Source organism: Lathyrus oleraceus, chromosome 4 (assembly GCF_024323335.1).
Source record: "Lathyrus oleraceus cultivar Zhongwan6 chromosome 4, CAAS_Psat_ZW6_1.0, whole genome shotgun sequence".
In the NCBI taxonomy this organism is placed as follows: domain Eukaryota; kingdom Viridiplantae; phylum Streptophyta; class Magnoliopsida; order Fabales; family Fabaceae; genus Lathyrus; species Lathyrus oleraceus.
Window position 1 is genome coordinate 164,602,009 of NC_066582.1, and position 19,374 is coordinate 164,621,382.

The window sequence follows — 19,374 nt, forward strand, 5'->3', positions numbered from 1 at the left end:
GAAGATTCCCATCATGGACCTCTTTTTTGACCTAATTATTAAGTCTACTAATTGTTTTGAAGTAATAAAAATGTAAGATCATCTCTGTTGGGATTGCGTTATTTTAGCAAGGTTACTAGTGTGCATTTAAAAGTAAATATTAAGGGGAGGGGGTTCAAGTTCAGTTTGCAAAGTAAATTGCACAAATAAAATTGATAGAAGATGCAAGATTGAGAAAGTGATTAGGTTTCATTTCGATTCCAATGATTATTACTGTTGGTAATTGCATTTATTTTCTCGATGACAAACTAATTCCTGACCGTTATACCAAATTCCGATAAAATACGATAAAGTAACCTGACCGTTATACCAAATTCCTTGGTGTATAACTCACTCTTCTTAACCACAACTCTTTAATTCCTTAGGCGAGTTTGAAGTAAAAACAGGCAAGAAAGATTGTTAATTCCTTGATGACAAACTTATAATTATTTATTCTTAAACCAATTACTAAATTTGAACAATTATCCTATTTCAGGTTCATAACTTTAGGGTCATTGATCTCTGTGCTCCTAGGTTCAATTCACATGCTCATCAAAACACAAATTGCATTAAGATAAAAAATAACTGAATAAAAACTAGAATATCAAATCAATAAAATTCTACAAAGTCAGCTACATAGTTCAACAAATTCAATCATCTTTGTCTAACAAAACATAATCAAGAGTAATCTAGCTATTTCATGTTAAACAAGTAATTACCATGAGTTTAGATGAACAATACATGAGAATCAAGGAAGAAGAAAGTCTTCAATGGTTGAAAACTCCAACTTCTAAGCTCCAATATTTCCTTGTCGTCACTTATGTATCCGAATTTCGTAACCCTTCTCATAATGCCTCTCTTTTCCTTTTAAACAAGCCAAAATGTGTCAAATCAACAACTCATCATGAACATAATGTAAAGCATTGTGACCGTGATGAAAAGGACCGGGGCCACGATAGAGGGAATCGCGACTGTAATAACTCCAAGGGAAATTTGCTTGTTTTGCTTTAATTTTTCTCCTAAGTCCAATTTTCTTATTTTTTTCTCTTCTTTTATTCTTCTCATTTCTTCTTCACTTTAACTCACATTTATCTCGAATATAACTCGATTACATCAAAATTTCTCGTAAAAATTATGCAATGACAGAGTGTCATCACTCTTCTAATTCAGGAATAGAGGCTAACCTCCCCTCCCTTTCCCAACTAGGAGAATGCACAGTTTCATCTACCACTACATGATCAGGGGAAACCTGAATCTCGTATCGAGTGCTAGGAAGAGTATTTTGTATAATATGCTCTATAATCGGGCCAAAAAGGGTCCCGCGTGTCTGAGGTAGAAACTCCCTTGAACGAAGGCGTATTCAGAATTCCGACCAAAACCGTAGAAACCCAAATATCCTTCCTTAATCCCTGCATGACATCTTCACTCTTTATGGAATTTTCAAAGACACGGGAGACATCAAATGAAATTCAAGGGAAAAAAGAAAAGTGGTCGAAATCCTAGGGTCAGTTACCACATATTTTCTTCTTTTCCCCTTTGGATTTAGCATTGACCAACCAATGGATTTGTATGAAATTCTTCAAATGAGTTATGGATTCCAGGTCGGATGGACCAAATCCTCCTACGTGACCAAGTTCGTGATATAAGGCCACCAACTGAGATTTCAAGTATAATTCTTCCTTAGAAAAGTTTTCCTTCTGGTGGCAATACATCCTGATTCCTATTAAGAAATGACTTTGATTCCTATACTTACAAAAGATGTATGTGCATGTGGATGAAGCACCAGACTCTGGACGGAAAACCTTTGCATGAGAATCCTAGTTTAGAGAAGCGACCAAGAAGAATTAGCCCTTTAAATGTTTCATAATATCAAAGTAGGTCTCAAAGTATTTAACGTTTTTTCTTAGAAGCATACCAAAATCATTTATGAAATTAGCACTACTCTGTACCTTGAAGAGGTAAAAAAATGCCATATATGAGTTGTTCCCATTATATTCACACAGTGTTGAAAAACTTTGACAAATGACAAACTCACGGGATGGAACTACGAGGGGGAAATAAGTAAATGGTTTAGGAAACCAACTTCAAACTCGTTAAAAGGAAGACGACAACCGATGAGAGAGAATATGAATTCATGGAATGAAATCATGCTCCCACCATATTAATTATAGATCCTCTGATTCTCACATGGGGTAAACACACCCCAATATTTCGTTTGATTAACATGGATTACTGCTTGAGCAAAAATATCTTCACGAGAGAAGACGAAAGCAACCTCCAATATCTCTGAATTCGTCCAATCTATTGAAATGTCTTTGGTGGCATTATTGGTCTAAATTGACGTAACAACCATGATTAACTACGATAAGAAACTAATACATGTGTGACGTAGATAAAAAACAAACTCAAAAACTTATCGTCCCCAAAACCCTAAAAAATGTTAGAAAAAGGGCGAAAGCAGAAATTTCAAATATTAAAACTCAAGAGCAGAATGAGAAATTAGACATGCAAAGATGAAACCATTGAGAAAAGTCTTCTAATATTGAATTGACGCCCATACAAAAATATATCTAGAGTGAAATAAAAGGAAAGAAATTATTTTTTGTGCAAAGTATTAAAAGTAAAAAAGAAAGGACGACACTTCGAAAGCCTTATATACTCCCTTAGAATGTCAAAGATCATTCAATCACTAAGCATTAACAATGGTGAAGATTCACCTGAAACGATTCAAAAGATACTCAAACACCTTAGAGAGAGGAAAACCATCATTATTGACAAGAGTATAATACATTTCATCCTCTTCCAGCGCCGCGTCACACCACGCGAGGAAAGTATTTAATGAACTTATTCCTAAGGGTGGCGATGCCCCATCAAAGGTCTCCACTTATATGAGTCTATGGTCGAACAAGGATATTCATCACAAATCCTCACCCTATAGATTAGAACAAAGACTTGAGGGAAACTATTTTGGGACAATCATATGTTGCAAAAGCACATAAGCCCTATATTGGCGAAGCGTAAAACATTAAGGATCAGAACATGTGTACTTCATTTCCCTGCCACACTGATGAAATTTCTTGTGAAGTCTATCCTCGTTGTTCAAAGTGATCTTAAGGTTCACCATATTTCATGCCCTTACACGCGTTCAATTGCTAACTAAATCTCCTATTTAAAGAAATGACTATATCATTTCTCAAGTATTCAAATCTTTCTCCATTCAAACTTCATTTTTACTCTCTTACTGACTTTAGTGTTGGAGTGCTAATCTTGCAGGTCACCCCCTCTCCACCATATTAAAAGCCGTAAAACTCTACAAAACATCATAAATTTAACTTCTTTAACCATTACTTAGTTCAAAAACAGAATGATATTTATTATCACTAGACTATTACATTTAGAAAATACTTAACTGGAATAGATTAAGGTTTATAACAAGGAATATATATATATATATATATATATATATATATATATATATATATATATAAGAAATATTCACTACTACGGAAAACACCTATCACAACGGTTGGTAAAGGGATACCACCAAGCTAGGTCAACCGTTGTGAGGTAAGGTGTGATTGTATGTATAAAGCTTTCGACCATGGACGTGCGACAATGATTGTGTCTTTGTAGCATGCTATCTACCAAAATGGTTACTTTAAACAACCGTTGTGATATTCTTTAATGAATAATATTTAACAACTGTTGTGTTAAACAATCGTTGTGATATATACACATGAGTTTATTATATATTATGTGGAATGCTTATTTCGCCAATTCTCACAAAACATATAATCTTTCAATCTGAACTAGAACATTATAATATGATAAACTAAGTTATATTATAAGAACAAGTTCACATTTAATGCTTGACAAAAGTTCTTCAACTCCTAATCCATATTTTTCCCTTTAACAGTTAAAACTTTGTTTAATTATCCTAGTTCTTCAACCACCCCTACCTTCACCTCTAGTTCATTTTACAAAATATTATTTACTTTGCAAACAAAATTAAAGGTGGAGATATGGGTAGTTGAAGAGCTACAATCATTAAACCAAGTTCTAACTGTCAAAGAACAACATATAGATAACGGATTAAAGAATTCTTATCCAGAATTGAATGTGTACTTGTTTTCTAATACAACTTTATCTATCATATTATAATTTTCTAATGCAATTTGAAAAGTTATATATTTGGTAAAGGATTGGAAAAACACTCAAACGACATAATATATAATAAACTCATATTTTAAACAAATATTAACAACAACATTCATCAACAATAAACCATAAATAATATACACGATACAAAAAACATATCAACTCAGAGAATACTTCAGAAACGTATCGTACATGTCCCATAGTGGGGTGTCCACAATGAAATAAGGATGAAGCTAAAGTTAGAGCTGCCAACTTGTGTGTATTTTGAATGTATTTCATTCTGGATCTTTCACACAAGTTTGCAACTATAACTTTAGCTTCGTCCTATTTATTGAAACAAGCATCTCTACTTGTAAGTCAAACAAGACAAAAGTTTAAACATTATGAGACAAGCTATTGAAACAGATTTTGAAGAAAAAAAACTATAGTGAAAACAAACTTATAAATACCCATTGGCTAAGATTTGATGTTATGGTTTCGCTTTGGGGTTTCCGTATGAGAGAGACGAGTGACATAGTTGTTAGGGTTTCGTTTTGAGAGAGACGAATGTTATGTACTAAAGCGAGAGATAACTTCTCTTATATATAAATAAGTAGCACCTTTCACCACAGTTTTAAAAAATCGTAGTGATATACAAGGTCAATCACATGATTATCACAATAAATAGAAAACTGTTGGTGCTGGGATTCGAACCATTTCACTCCATGTACATTTCACTACGGTTGTTACATATGACCGTTGTGACATGTCCTTTGGTAAATACAACAAAAAAGCGTCCAAAAATAACCTATTACCACGGTTAACAGGATGACCGTTGTAAAACTGGTGTTACAAAAGGTATATTTTGTGGTGGTGATTGTTTAATTGGTTTCTCATTACTCGTAGAAGAAAAACTAGTTGAATTAAAATTGTCTTTCCTTTAGTCATGTATGCACTATTTGATTCATCTTATGTATTGACTTTAATAAATATAGTTTTACAGCGCCGTCATCTAATAAAATTATTAATATGTCATGTTATTCAAGTAATTTTAAATCATTTTTAAGATTTGGAGAAATACACATCGTTCATTGAATGTTTGTGTAAAGTTATTTTACAATGATGATGCATGTCTTATTTTCTCTTACAAAATTGCTATAAATATTTAAGAGTTTAATGGACATGTATTGACATTAAACAATAATTTTACACTATCGTATAATAAAAAATCATCATTTTATCATATCATCCAAATAATTTTAAAATGTAGATGTGATTTGATAAAATTCATGTTGCTAATGGATTATCAATGTAAATTTATTTTACAGTGACTATCCATCTTCTATTTTCTCAATATTTATTCTAACAAATTATTTTTAGATCAAATACATTCTAAATTTATCATTTAAATTAAATATTTTAACAAATTCATCTTTAAAAATATTTATAATATGTTAATTCTCATAGTTTGTAAAACTATTCACAATTAATATTTAAAATAAATTTTATATCAAAATAGTTGATGTATATGTTATCGACATTATGTGACTTTAAGAATATGGTTAACAAATTATACATGTAATTCCTAAACTTTTATGACAGATATGAAAAAAAATATGTATAGTGACTTTACTTTATTAAACTTTAAAATGATTTATATATGAGATGAATGTTGAGAGATTTTTAGTACACATAAAAGATAGATTAATGATAGGGATTCATTGTTATCATAATTTTAATTAGGGTTAATATCATTTTATCTCTTCTATATATGCGATTTTTGGTTTACCTTCCTTTTTTTTGTGCAAAATCAACCTTGTCACATAAAGATTCAGTTGATGTAAGAAAAAAAACTTATTCCTGCAGGTTTTAGGATTTGGTACGCATTCCTTGTAGACATGCTTGTGAAACAATAAGCTATAGGCAACTAAAACCTGAGGACTTTGTGGATGATTTCTACTCCAAGGAAAAACATGAACTTTGTTGTAGTGTTCCTATAATCCCAATAAATGGGATGGATATTTGGCATACAATTGATGCAGATGAATTACTCCCTTATTTGTACAAGAAAGGGTCTGGTAGACCAAAGAAACTTAGATTTAGGGAATTAGGTGAGGGTGGTACAAGGATGAGGAGAGTTGGAATGACCTACAAGTGTACTAAATCTGATAGAATGAGTCATAACTCTAGAAAATGCAAGGCAACAACTCAGAATCCAAAAGCTTTGAAAATAAAGGTAATTGTTCATTTGGTAACTGTCTTGATTTGTCTGTAATACAATGGTTCATTTGGTAACCATATTTATTTTAATTGCTATAGAGAAAGGCTCGTAGACAAAGTAAAGCACAAGAGACTGTAGCTAGTGATGTACAACAGCTAAACCAACTGATCGAGAACCAACTGATGTGGCACAAACTGAACCAACTAGTGTGGCACAAACTAAACCAACTTGTGTTGAAAAAACTGAGAAAATAAAATCCATTCCTGTCAAGAATGCTCCAAAATCAACAAAGAAAGTGAAATATGAGCTTCCAAGAAAATCAAATGACATGTTGAAGAAATTGAAAATCAAGTCCTTTAAAGGCCCGAGTGCAAGAAATGATGAATCAATGATCATACCATAAAATGAATATGGTACTTTGACTCAAGAACCTACTGTGGTGGTACCATTCCTTAGGCTAGGGACATGTTTCAGGGCAATGAGTATAGACTTATGTAATGCTTGATGGTTTTGTAATACTTGTTTGATGCTTTGTAATCCTTTTGACTTATAAGACATTTGCAACTTTTAGTTTCTTAATCCTATTGTAATGACTGTAAAGACATATGTTTAATGCTTATGTAATGACATGTTTAAGGCTTAATGTTATGATATGTTTGTTAGCATTACAATGACTATATTTCATTTATCAGTTGCTTTTAAACAAAACACAATATGTTTGTTAGCATCTCAATCTCATTCATTCATTAAACCAACAATTGACCAACAACATTACATTGAAATAAACTTAAACATTACATTAACAATTATTTAGTTTTGAACAAAATAGCTAACAACATCCATGATACAAGTTTGAACATTTGAATATTACATTGAAACCAACAACAGACCAACAACATTACATTGAAACAAAGTTGAACATTTCACTGACACTTAATTCATTTGAACACAATAGCTAAAAACATCCATGATACAATAAGGGCAACCATTAACCAAAAAGTCTTCTTCCTTTCAATTTGCAGCAACTTCTTCAAATTTTCAACCTTTTTTAAGCTTGATTATTTCCCATATTCTTTGTCAAACTCTTTCTCGAAATCGTTGCCCAATTCTTTAAGATAACCAAGTATTACTTCACAATTATTCCACTCTATATCTGCACCTGTGAACCTTTTCTTTTTTCAAGTGTTCAATAACAATTCATCAACTTCATCATCCCAAACGAACAACTCACAACTTATATCACTCTGCAAAAAAATCAAACAATTGAAACAAGAAGAAATTGGGGAGGAATTGATTTACAATATCCAATATCAGTTATTTCGAACCAATGATACTTACCTTTCCAAAACTTTTGCATCTCCAGAACTTTCTCTTAGGGTTTTTGTGAGTGTTTGAAACCCGTATCTTCATTGATAGATTGCAACCACATCTGGGTATTTCTCTTCCATTAGGTTTCTCGATAGAAGAATTTCGACTACCACCCATTTCAAATCCTAATTTCAAATGAAAACAAGTCCGAGAAGATGATGGAAAAGACAAGTTGTAGTAGACGTTGGAGAAGACAAGTTGCAGAAGATACATAATTTCTCACTTTTTTTGCATTATTATAACATAATTTACTGATTTGGCAAAAGTTATGTCATCAGTCACTTAAAAATGAAGAGAAATATCACTTATCATGATACATAAGCATCAGGCATGTGTCATTTCTCCCCAAAGTTTAAACAAACAGGTGTGTGTCATTTCTCCCCAAAGTTTAAACAAACAAAATCTTTATTTGACAAGGTTGGTTTTGGACTAAAAAATAACATTCATATATGACTGGAGTAAATGGTATTAATCCTTTTAATTAATATATAATGTTGGTGTAAAGATTTTTTAATGGCTAAATCTGTACAAATATTTTAATATTAATTTATTTTAAAAATATTAATTGATAAATATTAAATTCTAATTAATAAACATAAATAAATGTTATCAGCTTGAATTTTATATCAATAATTTATATTTACTTAGTTTCGTTGACACATTCTAGTTGAGCTACGACTTTTATCATAAATAAAATTAAAGTTTTATTCACAAATGGTTGTGATATGCTATCAATGTATAAAAAATAGAACATTACTTAACAATTTGATTAAAAAAAAACTAAGAATTACCAACAGATTCTTTTAAACGAATGATTGTGTTCCAGATAATTATTAGCTTTTAATTTATTGTTATTGTGTTTGTCTTTAAATTTCTTTAAATAGGACTGATCAATAGTTGTTAAAGATCCTTCAGATATGACTTATTATTTATAGTTAAGCACAAATGCGATATAATTCTTAGTGATTAAGAGTTGTTGAAGTTTTTAAGTTTGTTGTGATATTGAAAGGTAGTTCACGTGGAATGAAAAGTTCCTATATATTTGTGTATTTTTGTGTTATAGTCGGGTTGTCTTTCATGTTGGTAAGATATTAGAGTATTTATAACCATCTTGAACTTATATTCAATACCCCTTAAAAATAGTAAGCATTTAATAAATGGGCAGTTTATCTCCTGACATTCAAAGGAGTGTGGCCAATTACGGATGAGGACATGTCACTCTTCAATTCTCATCTTGGGTGACTCATCCATTTTGAGAAAGGCGGGATATCTAATAAAAGAGCAACAAATATAATAAATAAGTTATTGATCAGATAAAAAAAATTAATGAGAATCCTCGTTTTACCTCCTACATCCTTCAATAAAATATATCAATCAAAAGTATAAGGTGATTTATTCATTAATGAATATGAATGTTCATATTGTTATGTTATTTTCATTATTGTTTTTCTTTTTCTAGTCTAAAAGTTAGTCTTAATTACTAGTCATCACAATAAAATTAATATTTTTAAAACCAAAATTTTGTGCAATGTATTTTTTTTTTACAATTCAAAAATTATAGAATAAAATATATAAGTGTCATTATTAGTCAAAGCAATACATTTGCTCAATAGAAATTTGAAAATAAATTGCAATCAGAAGACTTGATGATACCTTTGACTTAATAGGCTCATTCATGGTCGGTGATCTTATGATATTCCAGTTTTACAGGAAAGTTAAAGCATCTTGATTGATTTTGGTTTACCAGCTCCCTTTCTCTTTTCTTTTTTTATTTGGCTGGATCAAAAAGGCCCTTTCTTTTTTCCCCACTTGCTTTATCTCAAAGACTTGCCCGTCAATTTTGAAACTAAAAGACTGCAAGTGTGAAAATTCATATACTACTTACTAACTACTATATGCTTCCTCTATTGATACAATGGAATTTTTTAATATTATTTTCTGAGCCTCCACGTGAAATTTGGTAAATATATTTAATTTTGGTATCATATTATTTGTTTGTAATTTGGTAAATAGATTTAATACGGAAATAATACTATTTATTTGGTGTTATTATTGGTGAACTTTTCTTTTACAATATTTTTTTATTTATACACAACAAAATATCTCCTAATTGAATAAAAAAATATATATATATATATATATATATATATATATATATATATATATATATATATATATATATATATATATATATATATATATATATATATATATATATATATATATATATTCAAATAGATTAAATCATCATATACATATATATACAACAGTTTGCAAAATAAATGATGGCATTTCTTAAAAATATATGTTAAACTTAAAATAGAAATATCTTTTTAAAAGATATGTATTTAATTTTTTTTAAACTACGGAAATACTACTTTATAAAATAAAAAATATGTACAGTTGAGGGATTACATGTGGCTTGGAAAAGGAACAAATAAAATTCACAATAAAAAGAGACCATGTTTAGTCAAAATCCTGAGAGTTATACCTACCAACATGTTCATCTATCAACTCTTTCTCATAGTGGAAGATCAAGCAAATATGAAATTAGATAAATCAAATATTTCTTTAAAGAATTTCTCCCTAATGAAATGAGATAGTGAATTCCACCATTAAAAATTCAAAATCGCATGACCATGATTAGCAAGCTTATGTGTACATTTGTTTCCTTCTCAATAAGTATGAGTATAAACTCTATTTATTCGAAGATTTCTACAATATAACGATATATTACGAAAATCCCAATGTATAAGGTCATCTTTCATAATACATTGGAGCGAAATCTGGGAGTCACTCTCCATCCAGACATTTAACCAACCTATAATATTTGTTTTTGTAACGTTATCATAACATAAAGAAGTTTTGCTTATTAAACATTTACTTCACCTGGGTTAGCAAAAAAAGGATTCCAGAAAATCCCCATGGTGGCCCATTGCTATTGGACCCCATTGCTAGGTTATCCCTTATTAAGTTGTATGTTTTTATCTTCATCTCCAAAATATGTGGTTTTCCCCCAAAAAAAAATTGTAATAATTTCATGAATGTTTATGTATCTTCGCTCAATTTGTAGGTTATCCAAAATATCTTGCCCTTTCATATGACTCACAATCCATCTTTTTGAGAGCACAGAGCTAATCTTTGTTGAAGCCAAAATGCTTCCCATCATAATCTGGATACAAGTTATTGAATTATTGGACCACGTCTTATTTCTTGCCAGCCATATTTGATGGATCGTGTGAGTCCAAGCTAAGATTGCGGTATCTTTAACCTTGGGATGCCAACCTAGCTAGCATGGCCATCTGCGAAAGGTCCTATAAGGATTTCGGTAAGGTTATAATCTTGAATCTCTCAGATATATCCTTTCACATAGAAACTCCAAATTGACGATAAAAAAAGATAGGGGGGGATGTTTCAATTTGATTGTTACATAAACACACATCAATGCCAAAGTTCACCTTATCTTCTTCTGATTTTCATCATAAGAAATTTTCATGTGAATCATTCGCCACATCTTGAAGGACTCCAAAAGAGGAATGAAATCCTGCCAAATCAGCTTCACCCACTCCAACCAAATCTGATTTCAGTAAGTTTATAATCCTTAATCTCATAGTTATATGCTTCCACATAGAAACTAAAAACTGATAATCAAAGAAGATATGGGAGGTTGTTTCAATTTAATTCTTACATAAACCCACATCGATGCGAAAGTGCACCCTTTCTTCTTCAGATTTTAATCACAAGGACTTTTGGTGTGAATTAGCTGCCACATCATGAAGGATGCAGAATGGGGGATGGAATTCTACCAAATCAGCTTCACCCACTGTAAGACCCTAATTTTGACCCTAAGATCCCTCATGGCATCATGTTATTGCACAAGTGCATTGCCTCAATGATCATAGCATGTTTGGCTCCTTAACCCTAGGGTTAGGACTTGTTTGAGTGTTTTGAGACCACCAAGCATGCTTGTATTGTACATTATTGTTTTTCTTATTTGATTACTAACCAAAATCACACAAATATGTCACTAACTCTTTTTGTTTTGAAGCTCAAGTGATCATGTGCTCCAATGCTCCTAGGAGGCTCCTAAGCCTAATGAAATGGCTAGATGAAGATGAGAAAAAGCATGACAATGGTCCATAAAGATCCTAATCATCATATATGTCTCCCAAGTATCTCAATTTTCCAATTTGGTCAAGATAACCCAAGGGGCTTGAGGATTGTTTCCCAAGGAAACCCTAATTCCATTGTGCTTTGACTGTGCCTTGCCCATGAAGCAACCTCAATCTATGATCAAATTTAATCAAGGTAAGTTATTTAATTCATTATTTTATGCATATGTGAGCCTATTTGAGGCCCCTCAATCATTCATTCATCAAGATTGGAAGTTTGGCCTTGAAAAGTTGACTAGTTAAGTCATCTGACTAAACTGAGGATCACTAAGATATAACTTTTGATTTGTTTGTAAAATGAAGATGACCTCAAGATCATAAATGTTCTTAATAACCATATTAATAACTTTCATGTTCATCAAAAATCCATTTGAAACTTGGAAGGTCATCATTCATTTCAAAACATTATAGGTCATTTTGACTGAAACCCTAATTTTGGGTCAATTTACCAAGGGCATAACTTCCTTAATTTTTATGATTTTGAGGTAAGGCTAAATTCATTGGAAAGATTGAGATGTCTAATTCAAATGTTATGTTGGAAAAAATTTCATAATTCTAAAATAAATACATGTGATAATACAAAACATTATAGGTCATCTTAGACCTAATTCATTGAATTTGAAAAAGTACCCAACTTCAAATGCCCATAACTTTGTCATGGAAAATCTAAATGGTGCAAACTTTGAGTCCAAATTGATCTTCATGAAAATATCTACAACTTTGATGTTGTAGGTTTTTCCATTTGAATCTTGAATCATGAAAATAGAGGGGGTTTGATTAGGCTTGCTTTTGGTGAAATTTTTCAAATGTGACTTAAACATGTTTTGTACTTGGATCTTCCAAGCCAGTTTTCATTAATTTTCACATTCCAAATGAATTTTTTCCCAACATGACTTTTGTTTCTTATTTCAAGGGCTTTCCAACCATTACTCACATTACTCATTTGGACCTGCCATTTGTGAGTTTCGAAATTATCTTCATTTATGTGCATTTTGGTATTTTATGATGAAACTTGAGTATGCAAGCTTGTTCAGTCCAATGCACACGACCATTTGCTCTCTACATGATCTCAACTAGTTTTTGCAACCATCATTGGGCCTGTTACACACTTGTACAGGCCCATGCAAGCAAAATTCAAATTGCCATGCACATGAGGGAAGTGTGATGCACAACCATCTTCAGCTATAAATAGCCACCCCCTCTCATTCATTCATCAACCTTTTGGAGATCTGAATTGCTGTAGCATTGAAACCATAGCCATACCAAAGGAATTGTTCAAAAAAATTCTCACTTTCGAGCTTGAAATTCAGCATCATTAGCTGATCTTCAAAGCCTAATTCCTTAGCCTTTCACTTTCCCTACATCCATAGATCAAAGAGGAGCAAGGATCTTGAAGGATTTGTGGCCTGAAGTGCTCCAATTAAGAGGTATACATTCAAACTTTTTGGATCTATAACTATCAATTCAATGTAGCATTCTTGTGTTTGTGTGGTTTTCTCAAGTCCTCTCACTTGAGGCAAGCCATTGGTGCTTTCAATTCACCATTTCATGAGCTTACAGTCGGAACACCATGATCTTCTCCTTCACATTTCTCTCAATATAGGAAGAGTGAGGAAAATCCATGGATACAGTGATGATCTCCATCACACGAGCTTCATTTCCATGTCCTTGTTTTCCATTTTTATTAAAACTTTTTTCTCTGCAACTGGTGGCCGGAATTTATTGTCTGGCCGGAGAAGATGGTGGTTTCCACCACCACCACCACATGTGCATCCTCCTGGCCCTTGGATCTGGTTTCCACGTTTTAATCTTGTTCATCCATTATGTTTACTTCATTTAATACATGTTGCTACGCGTTTGACTTGGTTGCATCGTGCGTCCTCACATCTGACCCATTTATCCATGCCACATCAGTTAATGAATTACATCATGTGACGCTGGTTTTTTCCATTTATTCTATTTTCTTTTATTTTCAGTTAATTCATTTGTTTTTCAAAAATTCATAAAAAATTCATTTGAAGTTATAAAAATATGAGATCAACTCCAAAAAAATTCTTGAAAAATCTAGTTTCATATTTTGATTTTTAATTATTTTTGTGACTTCATTTGATATTTTTTATGGATTATTTGGTTTTTAATAGTTTTAATTCATTTTAAAATACTTTCTGACTTTTGAAAAATCCAAAAATATTTTCATAGCATCTATGGATCATGATAAGTCAATGAAAAATAGTCTCATCAATTTCTTATTTGATTTGAGATTATTTGAGATTTTAATTCATATTATGCTATTTTTAATTGTTTTTAATTACTTTCTGGTTTAAAAAATTAATGAGAAAATTAGTCAAAGTTTGTTTGACTATGTTGAACCTATGAGAATTTAATTGGACTTGTTGAAGTTGATTTGAATTAAATTTGAGGTTTGACCTTATTTGTTTATTTTTTATTTGCATTTTATTTTAATTCAAAAAATACCAAAAAAATACCATTGACTTTTTGACTTGTTATCTTCATTTCTTTTCTGTTTGGTGTTGGTTGATGTTGATTTGATTCACATTTGATCAATTGGATTTGGTGGTTGTCTTCTTTTTCCCTCCCTTTCATCTTCATCCCTTTCTTTCCATCATTGGCCAATGAGTTAAAGTCTTATGGTTGGTCTTGACAAATGAGAGGTTTAACCTTCTTTGATACAAACCAAACTCAACTTGATCCATGATCAAGTGAGTTATTTTGTGTCCAAGATAAGTTGCTTCTTGGTCAAGCAAATAACCTAAAGTCAATACAAGGCCTTTCCCCTTTTGTTTTGGCATGACAAGTTTATGGAGCTTGACTTACTAGTCATGATCTCTAACTTGTGTTTCTTTGCCTATATTTTTATTGACCGACCTCAGATAGGTGTGACTACTACATTAGTCCACTTACGATTGCTTAACATAGCGTTACATTGTCTTATGACAAGCTAACATAACTTCACTAATTACTAACTTTAATTTGAGCATTTAATTTCTTGCCATTGACTTTCAATGTCATTTATTTCTTGCTCATTATTCATATTGATTTTCTCTTTGCTCACTTGAGCACATATTTTATGTTTATGTCATTTTTCTTTTGCTCATTTGAGCCCATTATTGTATATAAATATATTGCTATCTTGTGTTTGCTTTGTGTGAACCAAATGCAAAAAGGAGAAAGGACTTAGAATTAGGACTTACCCATGCTTAAAGGAGTTCAAGAACAACTAGGCCTCGTGCCTTTAGAATGAAAAACTTGTTGAAGAGCAACTAGGCCTCATGCCTTTAGAATGCTAAAATTTAAAGTTGATCTCAAAGGACTTTTTCTCCAAACTTATTATTTGTCCATTCCCTTTATTGTGTTTTGAACTTTTTGATGTTTGCTTGTGTGTGATAGGGATCCTACCTTGAGATTGTGAAAAGAGGACCATTGTCATGAATAGCCAAGTTAAGAGACAAGTTAAATGGAGATCCTAGGAGCTTGAATTCAATTGTGTGATTGCTTGTTTATTTGCTAAGTCCAAAGGAAATGAGCATCTTGAGCCATCTATATGACTTCAAGAAAAGAAACTCCAAGGGTTTATCTTTCCCCTCTCATCTTTGTATGCTTTAGGACTAGCCTTTCTCTTCTTCTCCCCACTCTAACCAAGCCAAAAATCTTTTTCTTCAAACTTTGACTTTGTTTCAAATTAGAAACCTAGGCCTTATGCCTTTGACTTTTCAAAATCATTTTCATAAATACTCATTTGTAAATAGATGTTAATCCAACTTTGACCTCATTTTGTAAATAAATCTAACTTGTAAATATAACTCACTTCAAGTTGTTTTTGTAGTTCCAATGGCCACTTATTAAAAAATTTCAAAAACATTAGTCATATGTTTGAGTTATCATAGTGGTTGATGTAAATCTCACCTCATCCTTAGTGATTGGATTATAAGTCTTCCATGCTTATTATAGGGTTAACCCCTCACTAGTATGTTGAAGCCTTCCTCACATGGTGGATTGTTGGTTTAGGTTGAGTTTTCTCCCTTTGATAACAAAAGACCTTGAGGCTTTTGGTCAAATCAATTCACCAATCTTTGAGATTTTTACCCGGACTACGAGGTTTTGATCCTCCTTTATGATGGTACCTAGGCAATGGGTTCATCCATTCAAACAACCAAATTTGTAAACATAATCTATTCTCTTCTCATCCCTCCAATCTTTTGTACAAATATTTTCACAAATACCAACCTACAACACATATTTGCAAAAAGGGTTCCCTTAGAGTACTAAGGATGTTTTGGGTGCATAAGACCTTCCCATTTCATAACCAACCCCCTTACCTAGGTCTCTAACATTTTTATTAGTTTTTGATTTGAAAAACTTCTTGCCTTGGCTTTTGTTCGCTTTTTAGCCTTTCTTTTGGACAAATAAAAGTGCGGTGGCGACTCGAATTGTATGTTTACTTTTGGTTTAGTCAATAAACCTAAAGGTAACGAAAACCCCGCTACACCCACTCCTATGAAATCTGATTTCGGTATGGTTACCATCTGAAATATGTTAATTATCTCTTGTTGGGTGTGAATATGGGAGTAGAAAAATGGTATAGAGGAGGTGAATAGACCGAAATAAAATTCAACCACCATTTACAAAAATTATTAGAGTGTCTTCAAAAATTGAGAGTGAAAGGTTTGATGTGAAAATATGAAAATTATATTATTTGAAATTTCGATCACGTTAACACTAAATCGTTTCACAAACACCAAAGATAAATATGATGAAACACTAGGTATTCAATTGATTTGATTGTATAATCCACGAGGTGTGCTTATACAATGATTTCAATGTAAAGAATTATAACTTCAATTGTGTCTCAGAATATTAATCATCAATTTAGCTTAACAAGGTATCCAATTCCAACAAAACCTAATGTTTATGTAATAAATCACTATCAATTGAATCAACGATAAATCGTGCTAGAATTGAAATACCTAAGCATGAAAATATTATCCTATCGATTCCTTGAGCGGTTAATTCTTCGAAGATTCGAGAAGAACTTTTCCTTTCTGTAGCCTTCCACACAATAACTACTAAGGCAATTATGGAGAGAAAAAGATACTTCTTTTCAATGAAATTTGTCATCACCATTGACAATCACCTGAATCTTGAAAACAAGATGAAACTCTCAACAAAATATTTAAGAATGATTAGTTTCAAGAACGCGTTCCTTCAATCAATTGCAAATCTCTCATTATCAAGATCTAAATCAAATTGAAGCTGAAGATTCAAGAACTTTTAATTTTAAAAACAGAGGAAATTGATTTTTCATAGAATCACAATGTTGATTATAATACTCAATATGATCTGTTACATGAGAAAATGATGACAAAAAGGATTTATATGGCCTTGAGATTAAGCACTAAAAATGGTTGAAAAAGTCAGTTAGATTCGAATCAAGAATGATTCATGATTTGAATCATATGAACAAGTGAAGTGGAATAAAAGAAAAACAGAGTTTTTACCTATTTTTTATTTGATTCGAATCATGAGGAAAGTGTGATTCGAATAAAGGACCCCGTGATTCAAATAATGTGTTAAATTTGATTTGAATCAAACAGTCTGAGCAAATTGAGAAAATATGGAAAACTGCATGATTCGAATCATGTGTTAAGTGTGGTTTGAATCAATTAAGGCAGAGGTAACCAAGAGTTTGATGATTCAAATCATGTGTAAAATGTGATTTGAATCAATTTTTTTGAAAATGTCTGGTTTGGCTTTGTTCAAAATGATTCGAATAAGGATTTGTGCTTGATTCGAATCAAACACCCAAAATCTCAAAATTTCGAAATTTTAAGGAGACTTTAAGATTTTTATTTTCAGCTAACTTGAATCAATATCATATATGGCTCGTATTCCACTGACTCATGCAATTGACTAAAAGCATCATGATCAAGTTTAATTCTAACCAATGGTTTATGCATGCTAAAAACAAATCTTTTCCAGACTTGATTCAGAGACGTGAAATCATGAAGGAGACTCAATAATAAAAAGTAAATCAAAGATGAAAACAATAAGACAAGCAACAAAATAACCGTATTCAGGTGCTCCCCTGAATGTATTAGGGACATGTGACTACATTATCCCTTTTTTATGCTTGACAAGCTTTCTCTTGGAATTGAGTCGACTTTGAGTATAAGGAAAAGAATGATTATGCTCCCCCTAAATCATTGCACATAAAATGCATAAAGAAATTTTAGACTCATTACAACTTCTCCCTCTTTGATAACATCAAAAAGAGATAGATTGAAATGCGTCTAAAACCAAATAAACAACTGCCAACAAATAATTCCAATGAACATATGAGATAAACATCTAAAAAGCATATAAAATAACAAAGATCGGATACAGAACATGAAGATGGACATGTCACAAGCAATAAAAATAAAATAGACATGCAACACCAACATTCAACAACTAATAATTAAGTGATCAAAACTTCTATGTCAAGGAATGAATTAATAATCATAAATAATGGATGAACAATTATACAAATGCTCAAATGCACATAATTAGAAACACACGTTTAAAAAGTCTTAAATACAAATAAGAACAATCAAAGACATGGGCTAGAGATGAATGAGTTGAATAAGAAGGATATAAGCAAACCAACACACAACTCTAGAACAAACACATAAAATGATGTAAACTGCATACAAGAGTTACAGAGACATACCATTGTAGTTTGGTAAAGCTATAATTTGCTACAAAATAGTGTTAGTGAAAACAAAATATATAGAAATGAAACTAAACAAAATCTTCTTTCTATTTAAGGCATGAAGAGTCTAAGACTCCAAAATCCCTACAAATCTTGTGAAAGGGATCCGATGACAATGGTTTTGTAAAAATGTCAGCAAGCTGACTTTTAGTGTCAACGTATTCAAAAACAAAATCCTCTTTTTCCACATGATCTCTACGGAAATGGTGTCGAATGCCAATGTGTTTAGTCTGTGAATGAAGTACAAGATAGTGAAGTAGCATGTGTTAGTTGTCCCTTAGAGTTTTAATTTCAAGTTTTAAAATTAGACACTCAACACATTTCACAACTTCCATCTTTACGACTAAAGTATACGAAACATTATAACGCTCATCCATTAGAGATGTATGCACTTTCTTAAGAGATTCTAAAGCATGATTAAGATGATTTATCTCCTCTTCAAGATTTAAAATCATTTCTATTTGGAGAGAAATTTTGTTAAACACTTTATAGAATTCACATACATGTATGGATTTGAAAACTCACTATAAGAATACTCATTATTAGAATCAAAACTATATTCCTTTGAAGTTTCACCTTTCTTACGTGCCATCAAGAAAAAGTTGGCACACTCATCATTTGAACTCGATCAAGAATCGTAGGAGGAGCTCTCATCCTATTCTTTCCACACGATTTAGGCTCTGTGAGAT

General features: G+C 31.7%; 1 protein-coding gene across 1 annotated transcript; it reads right to left on the reverse strand.

The window, feature by feature from the left end:
• Positions 1-7,436: 7,436 nt before the first annotated feature.
• Positions 7,437-8,001, reverse strand: LOC127135307 (uncharacterized). The gene is made up of 2 exons (XM_051062051.1): positions 7,715-8,001; positions 7,437-7,620 (listed from the first exon to the last, which is right to left on the reverse strand). Exons 1-2 carry the CDS (start codon positions 7,955-7,957, stop codon positions 7,555-7,557), a joined length of 309 nt encoding a protein of 102 aa, XP_050918008.1. The 5' UTR covers positions 7,958-8,001; the 3' UTR covers positions 7,437-7,554.
• Between the last annotated feature and the right edge of the window lie 11,373 nt (positions 8,002-19,374).

Coding starts and splice junctions, on each gene's coding strand:
- LOC127135307 (XM_051062051.1), bottom strand. CDS start 7,957: ATGTATCTTCTGCAACTTGTCTTCTCCAACGTCTACTACAACTTGTCT. Junction 7,621..7,714: donor GATGCAAAAGTTTTGGAAAG/GTAAGTATCATT, acceptor ATTTTTTTGCAG/AGTGATATAAGTTGTGAGTT.